The sequence below is a fragment of the Pomacea canaliculata genome, linkage group LG1 (assembly GCF_003073045.1).
Source record: "Pomacea canaliculata isolate SZHN2017 linkage group LG1, ASM307304v1, whole genome shotgun sequence".
Classification (NCBI taxonomy): domain Eukaryota; kingdom Metazoa; phylum Mollusca; class Gastropoda; order Architaenioglossa; family Ampullariidae; genus Pomacea; species Pomacea canaliculata.
In genome coordinates this window covers 11,608,740-11,628,772 of record NC_037590.1, presented here as the reverse complement: position 1 = coordinate 11,628,772, position 20,033 = coordinate 11,608,740, and the positions used below count along the sequence as shown (strand labels likewise).

The 20,033-nt window shown below is 34.8% G+C and overlaps 2 protein-coding genes across 3 annotated transcripts; one reads left to right on the top strand and one right to left on the bottom strand.

The window, feature by feature from the left end:
• Positions 1-28: 28 nt before the first annotated feature.
• Positions 29-11,094, bottom strand: LOC112566531 (armadillo repeat-containing protein 8-like). Its single transcript, XM_025242762.1, has 20 exons — positions 11,028-11,094; positions 10,720-10,793; positions 10,133-10,204; positions 8,885-9,027; positions 8,425-8,522; positions 7,957-8,049; positions 7,751-7,831; positions 7,497-7,572; positions 6,992-7,143; positions 6,515-6,721; positions 6,190-6,276; positions 5,768-5,932; positions 4,480-4,566; positions 4,070-4,162; positions 3,632-3,781; positions 3,097-3,192; positions 1,929-2,024; positions 1,540-1,612; positions 674-767; positions 29-418 (listed from the first exon to the last, which is right to left on the bottom strand). The coding sequence occupies exons 1-20, from the start codon at positions 11,058-11,060 to the stop codon at positions 388-390; spliced, it is 2,001 nt and encodes a 666-aa protein (XP_025098547.1). The 5' UTR covers positions 11,061-11,094; the 3' UTR covers positions 29-387.
• Positions 11,095-11,248: 154 nt separating this feature from the next.
• Positions 11,249-19,741, top strand: LOC112571829 (lariat debranching enzyme-like). Of its 2 annotated transcripts, none has more exons than XM_025251149.1 (11): positions 11,249-11,362; positions 12,024-12,141; positions 13,191-13,297; positions 14,094-14,218; positions 14,503-14,583; positions 15,123-15,208; positions 15,457-15,681; positions 16,248-16,310; positions 16,538-16,680; positions 16,902-17,034; positions 17,454-19,741. In XM_025251149.1, the coding sequence occupies exons 2-11, from the start codon at positions 12,052-12,054 to the stop codon at positions 18,267-18,269; spliced, it is 1,869 nt and encodes a 622-aa protein (XP_025106934.1). In that variant the 5' UTR covers positions 11,249-11,362; positions 12,024-12,051; the 3' UTR covers positions 18,270-19,741. The 2 variants fall into 2 exon arrangements, with proteins under 2 accessions (XP_025106934.1, XP_025106943.1); XM_025251158.1 differs by having other exon boundaries at positions 11,249-11,364; positions 12,036-12,141.
• Positions 19,742-20,033: the final 292 nt, after the last annotated feature.

The following is a 20,033-nucleotide window of genomic DNA, read 5'->3' as shown; positions in this document are numbered from 1 at the left end:
ACTTGACAAACAACACCGACTGCTCTACTTTTACTATCACAATATTTAGTTCAATAAATATTCAAAATAGTCATCTTGCATAAACTTCTCACATTTTCATCAGGAATATTTAGTTGTCTTACGAAATGATCTACTGAGGCAAGTGTTCATGAAAATCTTACTTCTAGCTTATGTGCTAGTATTCCCTTCTGACAAGCATCATCAGAAACAAAATCTTTTATGTGGCATCACTACACCCTGGTGAGGACATGATGATCTTGCCATCTCATCTGCAACAATGCTGGTTGTAAGCCTGCAAACATCTGTCTTGATGTAGTTCTGCGTGAAAACTTGTCAGCCAATTCCTGGATGCAAAGCACTGACTGCCACAGTAGAGATTTATGTTTACTATGAAAACATCTGCAATGCATTTTTTACCCTGAAAGAAAATATAATTTTATGAACAGCATGAAAAAGATGCAAATTTTGATTAAACAAGCAAATCACTGAAAGTTAATGAAAGCTTTTTAAAATGTAAATATGTGCTGGTAATGTCATATGCTGTACCACAAAAAAGTTTGTTATAATGAATAATTAGTATTGTTATTATGATTGTGCAGTTCAATAATTGGTAACTATATATATATTGTTAATGTCAGTATTAGTTGGATCTTTATAAAATTAATCCTGGTACCTCTGAAACAATGATGGATTTTCAGCAGTCAGCAGCTGTTGTAAAAGTCGCTGCATGCCCAGTTCACGCAGCCTTGCTTGTCGCATATAGGCCCCTATAAAATGTATCATTTATAAAGGGGTAACTTCAAACACTTTGTGAGAAAAAAGGTCAAGACCTAATGGGGTGCAGTGCAGATGGTATTTCTTAAAGAATCATGAAGAATGACACCTCTAAGGTCATTTCAGGGCTTTAAATAGTTAGGAATGTAGACAATAATAATGATCACGACGATACAAATGCTCGCATAGACTGGCATCATGGATGTGTTCATGCACCATAATTGATAAAGTACACAATATATAAAAATGATAAAAATCACCTAGGACAGAAATAATGAGAAACATTTGCAAATTCTAACTCAGTCCAGATGTAAGACAGTATAACATGTCAGAAAATTCCTACATAAAAGAACGTGCATATGAAGTCTAAAATATAAAATAATAAATTCTCTGCTTTGACTATACCCGATGATATGACCATAGGAGATAAAGGGTTACTTCAGTTGCTCACCTAATTAGTGGAGTGCTCTGCACACCAGGCACATATTAACTCACTATCAGGGAGACAGCTTTTTAGTGATTAAAGAGCTAGGGTAACCCTTTATCTCATGTTATCTGGTACAGTCAAAGAAGAAAATGCTTGTCAAAAACTACTGCAAAGATCATAATCAACAGAAAAAACACCTGGCTATTCAAATAAAACAACAAGACAATTACACATAAAGAAATGAAATAAAATACATGTTCTACAATCTTTTTTAAACAACCAAAATATGTTATGCAAACATCTGCTGAAACTCATTAGGAAAAATATCAAATGCCTACCATCATCCTCTCCTGTCAGTAGATTTGATACAATAAGTACTGCAGCAATCTGAAGGTTGACATTTGCATGCACCTATCAAAAGATGAAGTTGATGTTATAGATCACATGTCATTTCTTGCTTTTATTTTTAGGATCATCAGCAGCTGATGTTGGATCAGATTGTAAACAAAGAAAACTTTGAAATAAAGCATTTCGGACCATCAGCATCCACCATCAAGCATAACATTTGCTGCTGCTTTTATATTACAACTATTCTCATTTTCACAGTAAATGTGATATTCCACTAAACAAATATAGACCAAAAATCATTTCTTTATATTCAGATTTATATTATTCCTTCTTAAATTTAATGTCCACACCTGAAAAAACAAAATCAACCAAGACTTACCATATATGAGATAATCTTCTTAAGAACATCATCATTTTTCATTATAAAGTCTTTGGATGTGTTGCCATCAGCTATGTTGGCCAGGATGCACAGAATCTGAACAGAAAAAACAATCTTAACTCGACTTCATATTTAGACTTCACATACTACAAACTTTTTTCATAGCTTATACAGTCAAATATTAGCATAGATTGAGACACTTTTCCCTTGCCGGCCATAGGGACGTATTTGTCCCACACTGTATCTTGAAAACTATGTGGAATATCAGTTTCAAATAAACATTTTTAGAATCTACAGGTCATTTTACCCCTAAATATGTCAGAATAACTAAAATTATATGCATATGGTCCTCAAATGGTAAACAGATTTGGCAAAAGCTGGAATGTTTAAGTCTCATGTTCATACATCAGCAATTTAAATGCAGGTAATAATTCATGAATTAGGTACAATGCAGACTGATGGATAGATCAGGGTTTTTTAAGGATCTTCATTAAAATAAAATTCTGAAAAGTTTAGAACAGTATATGGCAGAATGTTTAGAAATAAGTTATATAATGAGGTAGCTGAAGAGACAGGTCAAAACACTGTTGTATGGAAGGCACCAGGAAATGTTTTCTCTTTAAGAAAGCTTCTTTTCAACAGGTCGTCGCCTTTGATATTGAATTAGATTAGGAAAAATGTGAAAAAGTTTGTTTAGCTGAGTGGAGATAAGTTTGCCAAAGCTCATAATAAATTAGTGAAATACGTGACTTGGAATAAAGATCTGAGTTAGGAATGAATAAGAATAGGATGGAAAGGGCAGTTTTGTGCATTTAACCTTCTATACTGTCCTGGGTTATACGTAAAGGAGATCGTTTTTCTGCTTATATACAAATTGGAAAAATAGGATAAAGATGATAAATGTCTCGCATAACTGTTTTAATATATTGAATCAGCACATTTTTTTCCATTTTGAATAAATTAACTATAAATTAACAAATAAGTATATAAACACTGAAAACACTTTTCTATGATTTAGTTCACACCCATCTTGTCTGCTTCCACTGATATAAACTGCAACTAGATGACTCCCAAATTACACTGAAAACATTAATAGGCCAGTAAACTGTTAAGGATAAGATTTTTTGAATATGCTGTAAAATCATGTGGTGGCAGTAAATATATTTACCTGTTCTTTTATCTCTGGTGTGTGTTCTCCCTCCAAAACATAGACAACAGCCTGCATCACTTCATTACCATGATCGTACATAATGCTGTCAATGTGCTGCAATTATACCTTCTAATGGTAAAATCCACAACAGAATTTAGAATAAGAGCTGTGTGCATAAGAACTTTCCTGTCTAAATGAAATTTGACCAGTAGGAATCACTTCTATAGATTTTATTTAAAGTCTTTTAAATCTGCTTAATGCATCCACATTCTGTTATACTTCTAAAATATTTACTGCAATTAAACTACATGCTTTGTAATGCTTATTTGCATTAGTATCATGTCTGCATTAGATGCTTCAGGCAGCAGGAATTTATCCGCTTCATTACCTATAATGTCTAGATCTTCAAACATCTACCATCTTTGGTAATCAAGATTTGCACAAATGATGCATTTTATATACCATGAACTACATAAAATATTATTAAATTTTATTTACCCTTGGGATTAGCTACCGAGAGCAACCAATTACCAAAAAAAATCTTAATACACACAGATTTTTTAGTCAAGATGTTTCGAAGAAGCCCAAGGGTGCGGACTAAGATGTTTGAATCAGAATCAGAAAGAAGGTCAAACAATTGTTCTGATCCTAGGGTCTCGATAATTTCAGCTTTGGTCTTCAGTTCAGCTTGAAACGTCAAATTCTAAGACAAAAGAAACATAGACAAAATATTTCTTTTTGCAGCTGCATTCAAAATGACTATATATAAGAGATTGTATATAAGAGATTATATATAAGAGATTGTACATGGATTTATCTTACACGCACTATATGTGTCGGTATGGTGCTGCAAAACCTCACTTGTATACTTCAGATCTGTCATACACAAGTACAGCTTCATTAGCACCGTTAGTAAACCACACTCTATATGCTACAGACATGGATATACATTTTTCTTGCGGACGGGAGAGGAAGGGGAGAGATTACATACCATCAGTCCCCAGACACCATTTAGTCTGAGTGCAGGATCAGGTTTGGCTGTGAGATCCACTAATATTTTGATAGCTCCACATTCTAGAATTGCCTAAAAGAATAAAATGTACATTTTTTTAAAAATCACTCTTAACTGAGCTTAAACTGAATTTGAAACACAAGAATGTAAGCAAGCATTACTCAGAAGTTCTAAAAACACATCTCGCTCACAATAATTTATCGTTTTTTCATTTTGGTAAAAAGAATTTAAGCTTCCCAAAATCAGTTAACAAAATCGCAAAAATAATGTGACATACAGACATTTTATCATAAAATGCAGCTTTTGGAAACTCATAATCTAATAAGAACTGCCACACTTATATTCACACATAAAGAAGGAATTAATTTGTTGATTAGTTATGAATTCACCTCTTTGCTTGGTGAAAACTCCAAAAGAAGATTGCAAAGTGTGGAAGAAGCAATGGTCAGCACTTGATCAGAGTCTGACTGCATCAACTATACAGAAAAGAAGCCAGCTTACAGAAATATTTGCACAAAGCAGGTTCAGCATTTACAGTGCATCTAAATATCATGGACTCCTACTTTTTCTGTTGATTTCTGAAGTGTCTGGAACATTTCTTCTTAGTAAAAGTATCCTGTGTCACAGATACAGGTTATGACAATGGACTAAAGAAACATGGGAGAAGAAAGTTAATATCAAAAGAACAATGGGAATGTAAGCTACCAGAAGAAAAAAAAGGTGAATGGAATATATCAGTTTAAAAGTGAAAACTGTAGTATCAGTAGAAAATTGCCAATTGGCAGACAGGTTTTATGTCTGCTACTATGTGCTTCTGGTTGTACTTAGCCCTGCCTCTTTGCAGGTATCCTGTGGCTATAGCGTGTCTCTAGCTTACTGTCCCTACCTGTCCAGGAGAAGACGAGCAACTACCTTGCTCTCCTCAGGCACTTTCTGCACTGCCCGACCACTGTCATTGAGTGTTGAGTGTGCCAGTCCCTAACCCTACGTGCAATTACCTAGTAATTATCAAACTGTCTTTTGCAAAAATCTAGTTGATCCTTACATGGGTTGAGTGAATACATGGATGTTTACATTTATGTATATTTGTATGAAATGTACCTTAGCTGAGGTGTTTACTTGCCACTTCTTAAAGTTACTTCTTGCTTTTTGTTTGTAGGCAGAAGCCCAATGGCTCTGTGTTATATGTATGTTGTTGTGCGTGATTCATCATGAGCACAGGCCAAGAATACTTTCCTAGCAAGAATATGTCAAGACAGCCTTATGGCAATCATTTGGTCTTGTGAAAAAGAATACAAGCATGACAGTGTGCTTCACTGTTTGCGACACCCTGTCAGCATTCCAAGCATGGCTGTATTGTTCACCACATTTAAGATGGTACATTAGGGTACCAGCATCCAAGTTAGAGAAGTGCACACTAACCTGTTTCATATTCATATTTCTCCAATACTTTCCCCAGTTGACTATGCCGTTGAGAAGTACCTGACCCATTAGAGTATTGGGGAACGAAGGCAGTGAGGGAAAGAAGGGCACCACCCTTACTTTTTAAAACCTGGCCCTAAAATAAGAAAACTCCCTAATCCTCAAGGACCAAAAAGTTACAACACTACACAAGTCTTATATTAACCTATGAAATAGATTTAACAAAATTTATCCAAAAGAAAAGTAAAGTCCAACCTTCAACAGTGGTCTCCACACAGCATGGTCTTGAAAAGTAGTTCGCAGCTGCTGAACTGAGCGTGAAAGACTATGGAGACATCTAGTGGCAGCAATCTGTACTTTTGGATTATCACTGTTCATGCCTGTGATGATGTGTTCAATCAGGTGTTCTGTCTCAATGACCTTTAAGGATATTTATAAATTTTGTAAGGTATCAAGAAAGCTTTGAAGTAAATATCAAAATGACACACACACACAAACAAATCAAAACTCATTACTGTAATGTTCTTGTTTAAACAACTGTAATATTTCAATTTGTTCAAACTTCATCAGCTCACTCATATAAATCAGATTCTCACAAAAACTGTTATTATAAACTCCAGCTGATAATGCATTGCTTTAATTCTGCCACAAAGCAAACAGAACAGTCAAATATTTACCCGTTTTCTGATGTCCTCATCATTGGCTCCTAAAGAAGCAAAGGCCTGAAAAGCTGCTTGCTTAAGGGCATTGCTCCAGTCAACATCCTAGTAACAGTAACAGATCAAATGCAAATTGTATTTCATAAGTGTCTCATTGGCTGGTTCATGAACTTTAGCTAATTATCTTTCGAAACTAAAGAATATAGTCAAATAAATTAATAAAATAAAATTTAACAAAGGGAACATCTGTAAAAGCTATAAAAAAAAATCAATAAGAAAAATACTTTCTCAGGATGTAAACAATTCCTATGTAACAAATTTATTCAACAAAGACCATAAACACCTTTTTCTGAGTCTGACTGCTGTCCAGCTGCTGAATATCAGTGTACTTCAGATACTCTGCTAGAGCTTTAATGATGTGATCAGATATAGAAGCAATTTTTTGAAGCTCAGGGTCCATCTCAATTAGATAAGATAAAGTTTCTGCTCCTTCAACATTTTCCTCAAGTGTCCGATCCTTCTTGCACATTCTTACAAGAGTTGGCAAAGCCTGATTAGAAAAGAAAGCGGAAGAAATGCTTAAAAGTATGCCACAGGTTGTGAATCCGTCTCCACTTTTGGTGGTATATCTGTATTGTGAAGCATGTTATAGGTGCATATCATGTCCAGGCATGTCCACAATGCACATTATTGCATGCACAGACACAGAACAACTCCTTACTAATCACCATAAAAAGTCTATTAAATGAAACAAAAGTAATTTACTGTATTTTTTTATTTTGGCAAAATGTCAGAGGTATCAAACAAGTCTTTTTCATACTTTGTGGGAAACGAGTCTATCTGTGGGTGGGATGGCACCACCACGATAAAGATAAGTAAGACACTTGGCAGCAGCCATCTGCATCTCTGAAGTCTTGTCATGAGCAAGCAGCTGGCCAAACAATGATGAAATCTGCTCCCCATTAAATGTGGCTATTCCAAATAATAAATCAAACAGATGCAAAAATGCACAATGAGGCTTGATATGAAAAAATATGTGGAATATAAATTTTTCAAATACCGTTTAACTATATATGCATATACTGCATAATTTTTGCTTTTATTTTGCATATAGTTGTATATATATTTATATTTTTGTATGTTTATCAATGAACAATTGAGCTGCTTAAAACTTTCAAATAGTTAAGAAATGTAAAACATTAAATATATTTAGACAGTGATCCATTAAATAAAATGTTTTATTCTAAAGTTGTACAGAATGAGCACGGTAATCCGATTTTTTTCTTTATAACATTCCTCCTTAAAATTAAAAGCTATTTTCTTACCTGAAGCAATGGCTTTGCATGTATCTTCATTGTTGAAACTAAGTACTGCGAAACTCTTAAGTGCTGGCATTTGAATCTGCAGGAAATTTGATTGCTTTTATTAATAATTGAAATACACCATCAAATACTACATTTGGCACATTTTTCGTACAAAGAAAATTATTTTCTTCACTTATACTAATATGTGTCTGGTAATAAGGCATTTTATAAAAGAAAATAGCAAAACTGATTTCTACCTTCCCTCCAAAACTCACCTTGTAGATGTTGCATGTGAGTAATGATGCCAGAGCCTGTATTGCGCCATTGGCACACAAAATATTCTGATGCTCTGTGCACTGCAATGACAATATTTGAGTAAGATAAGTTCTTGCTATAAAATTTCATGTTGCCAAAATTGTAATAAGTAAATAAAATTAAAAATGAGTCTAAAGGTGAGAATATCAGATGAATCCACACTCACCGTACAGCAGTTGGCCAGAACATTGGCAATACATTCCTTTGTACATATTGATCTTGAGATGATGTTTATAAAATGGGGAATGATAGTGGCATCCTGAAAAATCAAAAGTACTTTTAAAAGAACTTGTCTGTGGTGGTGATTTTTATTTTTAATTATTTGGTTGCCAAAACAGCAATTATGAAAACATCAGTCACTAGGTGTGCTAAAAACAATTTTAAGCAATGTAAAGACAAATCCTCAGTCATGAGTTATTTCCCTTCACCATTTACTTATGTTATCTTGTACTGGATGTTTTTGTGAAATCCTGTCACATTACACAGATGTTATGTTCTCATTTTCTTTGCCACTTCCCCACAGTTTAGCCACCCACACATACATTTTTGATTTTATGTTTATTTCTTTTAAAAATCAGACAAAATTATACTAATAACATCCCTTTCCTGCATTGTTTGACGATGTAATAGTTACCTGATAGACAACAGACACAGGTGGATGACTACTAAGAAAGATGGTACGAAGGCAGCGTAAACAAGCTTCCACATATGGCAGACTATTGTTAAACAAACCTGAATAAAAATATAAGCCAGCCAAGTAAGATAATATATAATTGCCCACTGGCATTAATAAAATTGGTCCTTACCATATCTACACAAAATAAGCATAATTAAGCATAAACATAACAATTTATTCATTTAAATAGACATCAAAGATAACAGAAATTTTATGGAAATAAAGGAACTGTTTGTGCATAATTTGTGCTTTGGCATCTTCTTATATATTAAATACCTATTACTTCAAGTTTATAAATGTGAAATGGCATGTCATTTAAATCAGCAAGAGAAAGGTACATTTTGCTGCCATGAGTCAATTTTATTCAATAAGAAATAACAGAAATCTGCGATGCAGAAACCCTAGATTTTAGCCAAACCTTTGAGAAGAGTAGGCACAGCACCAGCATTGACCAGCTGTTGGATATTCTCTTCTGTTCCTTTAGCCAGGCTCCCCAACACCACTGCTGCCTCCGTCCTTAGCTCCAGTGGTATAGATTCATCAATCATCCATTGCAGCAACCTTTATAGCAAGAGAACACAGCATATGTATCAATTATTCTATAATCTGTCTGTCTCATTCATCTTCACATGACTGGGAATATTTTCTCCAGGGTAATCTATGGTGTTTTAGATATATATATTAGTGTGAACACCAGATTCTGTATATTATTAATAATTATTGAAGCTATGGAACAAAGCAGCAAAGACATGAAAATAAGACAACAGCTTCTGAATACTGCTAGCACTTGTATTATGAATAATAATAATAATCATAATAATAAATGCAAAATTTGTAAAGCATATACTCACACTCCTAAGGAGTATGCTCTTAGCGCTTAAGAACAAGACGAAACATGGACAGCATACAAAGGACAGGAAAACAAACAAATAACATAAAAGCTATAAAAGAATGAACAACCGTATAAACGAAGAATAAAATCAAATACAGAAAACACAAGGAGGAACCAAATAACAAGAACAAGAGCTGAGAGTAACATACTATTGCAAACGGAAGGGTGTGAGGCCCCTCTCAGACTTGCTGCCTACAACTGGTACCGCGCTCAGAGACAGTAGTCCATACTGGTGTATTAGGAAAAGGCCCCAACTAAACACCTACCCTAAACTATATACTGATCTGTGTGACCCTCAAAACCAAATCTACCCAACCCTGACTATCCGTCTATGACTAGAGAAACTACTGCCTACCTGAACTGCTAAATCTTACCCTCACACCCCCCTGGGCCTTGATCGCCTATCAGTCAAGGCAACCTGTCAAGTCATAAAAATGGACAGAAAGGCTTCCCTTTATACTGTCCACTTCCACTGACCAATGGCCACCTATAATTATCTACCCAGCTTCTGCTTTAGCAATGTTGTTCTGGTCTTGAACCACGCTGGTTCATGACAATGGGAAAGGGTGTTAGGAGTAATGTTTACAGTTTAACGAAGAGGTGCATTTTCAATGCACATTTAAAGGATTCAATAATGGGTAGGTGGTAGATATGGAAAAGGATTATTCATAAAAAAGATAAAGCAAAGAACAAATGTTCATATATCACACGCACAATCTGCCTGTCTTTCCATGAAGTCATGTTGAAAAGCTTCTTATTTAAAATCAGTCTTACCTGGGAACTATGCCTTGCTGGATTACAAGAGATTTTTGTCGATTGTTGCCGATCACAAGATTTTTTACACACCTAAAAACAAATTCAAATTTTTTGTAAACTTCTACCAGTCTTCAAAACACATATTTTGTAAAGAATCCTCTATATTTAACACAGTGTGTATGTGTGTGAGTGACAGAAACATTTCTGTCTGCTTTTAATTAAATACTTATTCTATGACTAGGCAGTATTCTTATATTTTATCCAAATGATTATTGATCTAAACAGGTCATACTTCTCTGGATTATATGGTCTCTTTCATTAACTAGTAGACCTGTTTTTCTTTTTTAACCTCCAAATCCTATTACTTAAATGCTTTTCTTCAAGCTGTATTTGCGCATTCTTAAGCTTTCAATTCCCTTGATAATGAAACACTATTTGTTACGTTTACTTGAGCTGATTTGTTTGCATGTTATTGTTAGCATAGTAAACTACAAAAAAAAAAAAATGAAATAAAATTTGTGGTGAAAGTGATGATGTCAGTATCCATGGAAAGACTTCAAAGAAATTCAAAGCTCTGGTGGTGCGGACAAAAACAATAAACATACACAATGGACTCCATCCATCGGTTCTGTTCTTGGCCCAGTATTATGTCTATAGGACTTTGTTCATCATCGCATTCCTATAAAAAGGACATAAACACGATTGTGATTGTTACTTTAATTATCAGCAATATTCACACTCTCATTATTGGATGCTAGCTCACCAGAATGGTGTGAACGCAAAACAATTTTATCAGCCCGTAAATGTAACCAGGCTTGCCAAAATTACAAGCACACAAAGGATCTATCAAGGGCAAAATTGATGTGTCCACTATAAATAAACAACTGACTAAAATGTCTTTTTCACAGTTTACCATCATGTTCTCGCGTAAGGTTATTAATTGCATTCAAAGTTTGGCAATAGTGCCCCAACTTACTTACGGTAGTCGTGATCTTCACATTCTCTTTTACACTATCGTTTGGCTTTATAATAAGAAGATGATATAATAGATAAACTTTAAAGTAAGAAATAAGACTAAGCCTTTATATTTGTTATTAAATATTACAGAGGAAAGGAAAGTTTTCAAACGACAGTCGGAAATGTAACCCAAATGGTCTGTTTCCGGCATGAACTTGTATACGGTGGTAACTTGTTTACAAGATATTGCTTGGCACGCATCGTGGAGTTTAAAAGTCGGCTAGACGCATAGTGTAAGTGGTGTTATATTGTTAACTAGGGATTTTATTTTCATTGCTTTGTGTCAGCTTTTTATTTTTCTGATAATTTACCATCTTATATAAAAGCCGTGAAGTACTTAATGGGTTTTTCAAAATCAAACTTTATTGTCGGTCCGAGGAAGTCCAAGACAGACATCTTTTGTTTTGTTCGCAATCACTACACACATACAAACATAATACAATATAAAGGCAGAATCTTTGCTGTTGATGTCGTTAAAACCATGTAGCGCAAGTCAAATATAGTAACCACGGACGTGTACAGTAAGTCGTGTATACATAGTAACTTAGTCTTAAGGGATAGATATACTTACGTTCTGAAGCAGAATTATGTCCAGTCCAAAAACACATGGCTGTTGCGGTTCATGTAGTCCGCCATGTTAAGTAATATCTAAAGTGTTGACAATGAAAGCTATCAGTTTGGATTTGCAGATTCTGCGACGATGAAAATTCGAGCATATTGCAGTGATAACAAGTAGAATGATTTGAAGAATATGGTATTGTGATAGAGGATAATTTTCTCGTAAGCTATGCCTTTCCATTGGCCTTTTTATCACACACAAACAAGTTATATAGAATTTATATATTTTTTTTAACAAAGTAATTTTGTTCCTAATGATGGCCTTGCTTACCTTGTTACAAAACAGCACTCCATCTGTAATCATGAAGATAGCTGTTGAAGGTTGCTGTCATGGGGAACTGGACAAAATCTATGAAACAGTCCAGTATCTTGAACAGGTCAACAATATTAAGGTAAGGATTCTGTCTCAGTAGTATTATAAATAAAAGATAAAGTCACTTATTGGACTTCTACCGTTTCAACAGACCTTAAAGGCGCAACATTTCTGTCTGGACGGAATTGAATGGTATCGTCCATGAGAGGGAAGGTAGGAGTACACGCGGTGCGGACTGCTGGCGGCCAGTCATCTCCAATTACTACCCAGACAATAGGCAGGGTAGACATCACGGGTCCTGCCGACTAGCCGGCAATTAAACATCTTCCTCACCCGACCAGTAGGGCCTGAGAGCTGAGATGAAACGACTTCTATCTGAACATACTGTCATGATTAGGACTGAATGGACTACATGTAATGTCCTTCACCTTGTTGTGCTCAACAACAAACAGTGACCGTGGGGCCACTATTGTAGATGGTGAATGGGCTCTGTGTTACAAGTGTGAATTGTTGCCCACTTGTAAAGGTACGAACATTGCAACCATGTATTTTAGATGTATTTTATGTCAGTCACCAGGGGAATAAACTGAAAATGTTGAATATTTTCATCCCTTATGAGTAAGGAAAGATATAGAGATAAAAAGACAGATAGACGAAAGCAATAAAAATAAAGTTTTAAAATTCAGTTGTCTTTATGTTTGTGTCATTTCCGCTGTTCATCTTTTTCTCCCTTATTTTTCTCTCTATTTTATGGAGAATACATTCAATTGTCAGTACTAACCTTGACAGAATGTTTAGTTGAAAACCATTTCACTTCAGCTTTCTAAATGCCAACACCAAATACTCGGCTGAGAAAGACGTTTTATTGCTAGGGTTATTGATTGTGATCTCCACCTTGCCTCAGAATCAGGGTAGCAATTAGGGAAAACTGACCGCTTGTAAAAGTCAGCACGGTGTATTCTACCTTCCCTCACACAGGGACAACCATTTAAAAATTGCCCACAAGAAGTTCTGCCATTTCAGGTGGAGGTGGTGGTGGTAGTAGTAGGGGTATAAATAATCTAATAATTGAAAACATATACAGGTTAGGTTTTTTCCCTATTATAACTTTGTGAATTTGATGATAAGGTGGACCTACTCCTAATATGTGGAGATTTTCAAGCCATTCGCAACAAAGAAGACATGAAAAGTATGGCAGTTCCTCCCAAGTACCAGAAACTTAACACATTCTACAAGTAAGTATCATATATTTATATTTGTTAAAAGGACATTGTTATTTAAAAGGAATGTATTTGATAGGAAGGGAGTGATTAATTTCAAAATGTATGCAGTATACTTTATTGATTATTTTTGTTTATTGGTAGCCAGAATCAAGATGTAAAAAAGTTAGTGCACGTTAAGCTTTTTCATTCTCAGAAGTTTACTGTATTGACAGAATAGCATTTTATACAGCTTCATATGCACATTCCAAACAGTTTGGTAAAGTGGACATTACACTTGTGTGACTGTCTTCATTGCATTAACTGATTATCATTTTGTTTTCTTTTACAGAAAAGCTTATCACTGCCAGTGGAATATAATCACAGTGATGATTTACTTACTAAGATTTGTAATTTTCAGCCTTTCATGGGAAAAAAAAGCTAGTGCAAAAGAACAGTGATATATTTTGCAGACAATGAATATTTTTGGACATAACGATAATTTTTATCTGATAAATTGGAATGTGGCAAGTGTCTCTGCACATTCAGAAATATGTCCTCATTGAATATACACATTTTACAATTGATCTTTTCTGTCTGTATGTTTTATGTGATTTTGTATTCTGTTTGTTTTTGTGTTCTGTGATTGAGGATACCTAATCTTGGCCTGTCAGATTTCCACATTTTCTTAGGCTGGCCCAGCACATAGCTAAGAGTTGTCCATCCTTAGTCTGATTGCCGACAGCAGTTTAAAAAAAAATGTGGATTAAATTGTTAAATTACATCTAAAACATGTTTTAATATTTTGCTGAATATTTTTTTATGTCTGCAGATATTATTCTGGAGAAAAAGAAGCCCCACTTCTTACAATTTTTATTGGTGGAAACCATGAGGCATCAAACTTTCTACAAGAGCTTCCTTATGGGGGTTGGGTTGCCAAAAATATTTACTATATGGGTAAGTTTTGTGCTAAATAATTTTTATTTGGGAAATGAATACTGATCCAATACAATTTGCTTGATAAAATTCACTTCTATCTCCTCTTGTTTCTATGGCAATTCAAGCTTCACAAATCAGTGAACACATGGAAAATGTAAGCTCCAATTTGTTTTTGGGAAGTCAGCTGGCTGTCTTAAGATTTAATACAATATCGGTATTGTGGACAAGTCACTTTAAATATATGAAAATGCTTAGAATAAATGTAGTGTAACGCATGTGTTTGGTCTTGATCAACGTCACAGGATATGCTAGTGTCATCCAGGTTGGAGGAATACGCATTGGTGGACTCTCAGGTATCTACAAAGCAAGGGATTACAACAGAGGTATAATAGAACTGCTTCTACACCCATTCTTGATTTCACTAGATTTAAAAGTTTCTGGTCTATTTGTCTTTTTTGTATATTAAAATGCTCGATAAAGATGCAATGATGTGTACAGATAAAGTTTGTATTATCATTTGCTGTGGCACTCTCCCTTAAATGCGCTGGACACTGGCAGCTTACTGCATAATGCTGACCACTATTATGTAAATGGGCAATAATTATTAAGTCACATAACAAACATAGTTTTAGGCACATCCCAGTGTGTTATAAGAGGAAATCTTATACTAGTAGAGATTCTGGCATTTGTTCCAATTTTTGAAGTATAAAAATGATTTGAAATATATAAAGACTTTGATAATATTAATTACTGTGGCTGTAATAAGACATCTTTTCAGTTCTAAGATTTGCTAGCCTAATAACATCATTCTCTCCTTGTGAGTGCTGTTCCACAAATACCAGTATTATGAATGCATTGAAAATGCATTAAAGCTCTTTAATGTAAAAACTGGTATCATTATCAGTGTTTCTTCTAAATACAGGTCATTATGAATACCCACCATACACTGATGATACTAAGAGGTCTGTGTATCATGTTCGTAACGTGGAGGTGTTCAGGCTAGAGCAGGTATGTACTGATTCAGCAGCATTGACATTGTGGAGATCTTTGACATTATTGCTGGAGAGTTTCTCACTGGTTTAATCAGGATTTATGCAAAACTTTATCTCTTTTTGCCATAGTCATAGGCTAAGTGGATCTTTAAGTATGTAGTGATAAAATGTAATTTTTTTAGTGTGAAAGAGAAACATGACCATGCCTCATGTGGCAATCATTGCAAGGTTTTGTGAAAGGTGAAAATATTTTTTCACAAACAGCTTACTCGGCCTATGGATATCTTCATGTCTCATGACTGGCCTGCAAACATTGCACAATATGGTGACATGGAAAGACTTTTTAGAGCAAAGCCATTTCTCAGAGAAGAGGTCCTTGATGGTTCTTTGGGTAGTCCTCCTGCAGAAAGACTTTTGCACAAACTTCAGCCATCATATTGGTTTTCTGCCCACCTACATGTCAAGTTTGCAGCATGGATTCAGCATTCAGTAAGTGTGTGCAACATACTTGTTTTTGAGTTTATGAAAGATGAAGACACTGGCCAGAAACAAACACATTAAAATCGGAATTGTGCAGCACCTTTTTTTTATGGCTCCCTACATCTCCTTTATTTTTATAAAAGTCTAAATCTGTTCCTGGTCTCAAGCATTTTCTTCCATATTTTTTAACTCATTTTACTATATGTATTTATGCATAGATGGATTGAATACGTGCATAATGATAAGAACACTGAAACTTAATGCTTTTAAGTCCAACATCCATTATTATATTTGTTCGTTCTTCTTTTTAGTAATAGCGCTTTGAGCCTGCCTTTAATGGTGGGGAAAAGCGCTATGCATATTAACTTTATTATTACTATTATATGTCTGAATTTTCTTAAGTGTCCAACAATTTGAATAATATAGGCTTTGGTCTAGTAGTTATCTGTGCTGTGTAAGATGCATAACATATAATTTTGATAATCCAACATGAACTAGGTTTGATTTTTTCTGTTAAGATAGTTAAGTCAGCACCATAGATTTAAGGTCAAATTATTTTAATAAATTTGTTCCAGAATAAGAATACTACAAAGTTCCTGTCTTTGGATAAATGTTTGCCTAGGAAACAGTTTCTGCAGGTAATACATTTTCTGTGCAAGATTAATTTCTTATTTTTAAGTAAATCATGAAGCCTCCCACAATCAGTTAGTATTATGGTCTTGGGATTTCAGGGACAAATCTAAGTTAATTATTTCATATGCATATTTGCCTTTTTTTCAGTCTGCTGTTTATGCAGGTAGTTAGTCAAATGATGCTATTTTTGAAATCCTAGTTTGACATTTAATGACTGATTTTTGTCTCACAGGTGTTAGATATACCACATCACCAAGAAGAGCCTTTGAGAATAAAGTTAGATGCTGAGTGGCTGTGTGTGTTAAAGTCTACTAATCATCTGCTGAACTTGACACGGTCAACTGTTTATATGCCAGGTCCTGGGAGTTCAGAAAGGTGAGATTGATAGTTTAGTTTGAAGTGACAGCTTTTTGTGGAAAAGAGATTTATTTGACATGCTATTTGTACAGATTGTATTGTCTGGTTTATAGACAGACTACCTGGTTTTCATGCAGATTGTAACCTGGTAAAAAAAAATTAAACCTGCTAATAGTTTACACTCTCCTGTTCATTCACACTCATCATGCTTTAGTGATTATTGTATTTTCTGTTTTCAGATACAATTTTGAAGTAACAGATCAAGATATAGATGAGTTATATAAGGATTTTGGTAATGATTTGACATTACCAGAAAACTTTGAGCACACAGCACCCACAATTGATCAGCAAAGGTCTGCTGTGACAGAACAGGTATTCATCTGTGGTTATTATAACTAAAAGCAGTGCTGTATTTTGTACAAAGTCCATAACTTGGATGCTTAAATGTGGGACAGAATGCAGTGGAAGTAAGATTGGCAAAGATTATTTATAAATTTATATATCATCTTGTGGCTAAGGTTAATTATTTTTTAATGATTTTTTTTAAATAACATGTAGTAAATAACTAAGAAAAATAGCTGGTTCTTTCATTGAGTTCAAAGGCGAGAATAATGTTTTCTTTTGTTATTATTTAGTGCATCATTTTTTAAAGTGAATGTGTTTATGCTTTTGGATCTGAAAATGGAAATTCATTTAAATAAATATTTGTTCACCTGTGTTAAGCAGTGTGAAGGATATTTTTATAATTAACAAGTGTAGTTTGTTGACATTTAATATGATTTGTATTACAGCATGTTCGTGTAAACCCTCAAACATCACTCCTGTGTTCTATGCTGGACGTTACTGACCCAAATGCTGTGATATTGGGCCAAAGCTTCTGTGGCTCTTCAGCATCTTCTATCAACAATCCTGATGAAGTTGACATTGAAGATGACACAGAGGAGGAGAATCTAACTGAGGCACCTAGCTACATTAATAGCAGTCTAGATGCATCATGCACAGACACTAGTCTCAGCATGTCAGATTCGTTTACCAGCTTTGATCAGGATGGTGATTCTTTAAAATCAGGGACTTTTTCTTCATCCACACCCACTCATACTCGTGTTGCTGATGATGATGAAGAACTTGTGTCCATTCTTGCTGCACAGCGCCGCATCAGTGGGAAATTAGAGTTTAGTGAAGCTGTTTCCCCTGCTTGGAAAACTAGTTCCAGTGGGGTAGAAACATCCACCACGAAAGATAGTGATTTAACATCAAGTATCACTCAGGAACACAGGACCAAACATGATGAATGTGCAAATGGTATGTGTGGTGCAGAGTTAAAGCCAGATGAAAGTATTATGGATATTGGCTGTTCTAGTCAGGAGTCAAAAGATTTGCTGGAGCCTCAGAACACATCCAACACTGAGGAGTCTCAAGGCTCTCAGAGCAATAATGAGGAGACAGAAGAACAGAAGGGGGACTGTTCAGGCCCAGAGGATTTGGACGACAGTCTCCAGAAACGGAAGACCTCTTCAGAGAATGTTAGTGGATCAGGAGGCAAAAAGCTTAAACGAAGAAATGAATCATTTTACTCCGTTTCAGCCACTGAAAATGAAGACAGCTAACAGTTAACTACTAAAACGAAGCTGGTGTATACACAGCTTCCGGCTAAGAGTTGATCTTGGCAGATAGCAGTCTACCTATGCACACCATAGCGTGAAATAAAGACTTTGGGTGGGGGGAGCTAATGTGAGACCACAGACGTGTAAGGTGGATTGCTGTCTGTCTGCCAAGACCAACGCTTAGCCTCTTGCGAAGTTCTCTGTTGTTAGTCTCGGCGGGCCTAAACAAAATATGTGACTAAACCGGAAGCTTTGTACAAGCATGCCTCTCTTTAGTAGTTAACTGGAAAAAAATCATCTTCCGACAGTCCAGTAATACAAGTTCGTGGTGAGACACATTGCATCAAACTTAACAAGCTTTAAAAACATATGCGTTGTCCACAAGGGTTTAATATAAGCATGCCATAGTTTTTGATAAAACTAATGAAAATGAGCTGTGATATCCAAAGCACTTGCTTGCCTCTATAGGGTTGAGTTAATGCTTGATGAGAAACAGCCTCTATTATGATTTAATGAATTGCTTTACCAGATTTTCTTCACAAAGGTTAATAAAAACAAGTCCTATTTCAGAAAAAGTCATGCAGAATTAAAAATAACAATAATGACTAAGAGAATGAAATGTTAAGTGAGTAGGTCTTGTTAACTATTTAAATAAAATCACTTTAGAGAGTACATTTTACAAAAGCATTTAGTGCCTTATAAGGCTTATTTTGTACAGAAAATTACAGGGGCAGCTTTTATACTTGTATACATAATATGAACTCTTACACTTCTAAACTGTTTGTGCCAATTAAACTGTTTTTTGTTTTCTCCATGATTTTAGTTGATTCCCACCAGCTGTGTTCATGATGTTGACTCTTTTCTGTTTTAATAAAAACATGGATGACCCATCGCTGTGGGTTGTTCCTCCATGAAAGGTTTTGTTGAAAATCAAAATGTAAAGTAAGATGCTACAAAAGATTACCATGTTAGTGTAGTCAATGTTTTAAAAGTAAAGCATCAGACTATACCAAATAGTCAGATATTTTTTCTTAATATTAAATACCAGTAGAATTGCAGGATATGTTGGCTACAGGCAGCATGCAGCAAAGAAGCCAACAGTTGTTTTTTTACATACATTCTTGTAACTAGTTTCTTGCATGTGACATGTTTGTTTTATTTGTGTAGATCATGCAAAAATACTTTCTGGTCATTTAAGTTGGAGGTAAGCATGAGAATTTTGTTAGAGCTTCTTGGTCTTTTTTGTGATAGACACACAACTTAAAACAATGAATATCTTTGGTATATTAAGGATTAATATAGTTGATGAATAGTTATCATGATTTTGCTACTGTAAATTCTAATGATTTCATGTGAAATATTTACATTCTTGTCTTAGATGGAATATTTTTTGGGAAAAAGTGTAAAAGTGTAACATTTTGCTTTAAAAAAGTATGCAAAGTATGTTCATAATAAATTTTACCTTGCCTCAATCATTGTTTATTTTGTTTGTTTATTTATTGTTTGTTTTGTTCATTTACTATATTAAACAGAGTTAGTGGATGGATGTCTGCAAAAGTGCATATGCATCTGGACAAAGACACACTCAGCACTAAAAGTTAGAGACTGTATGAAATAACAATGCATTCCAAGTTAAAGAAGGTAGAAAAATGTTAATTCATTAATCCATCCGCCCTCTAACGCAGTCCACTTTAAAGCGAAAAATATGATGGAGCACCAAAACCTAAAATCACTCTGTACCATGAATTTCAAATTTAAATTGCTTCA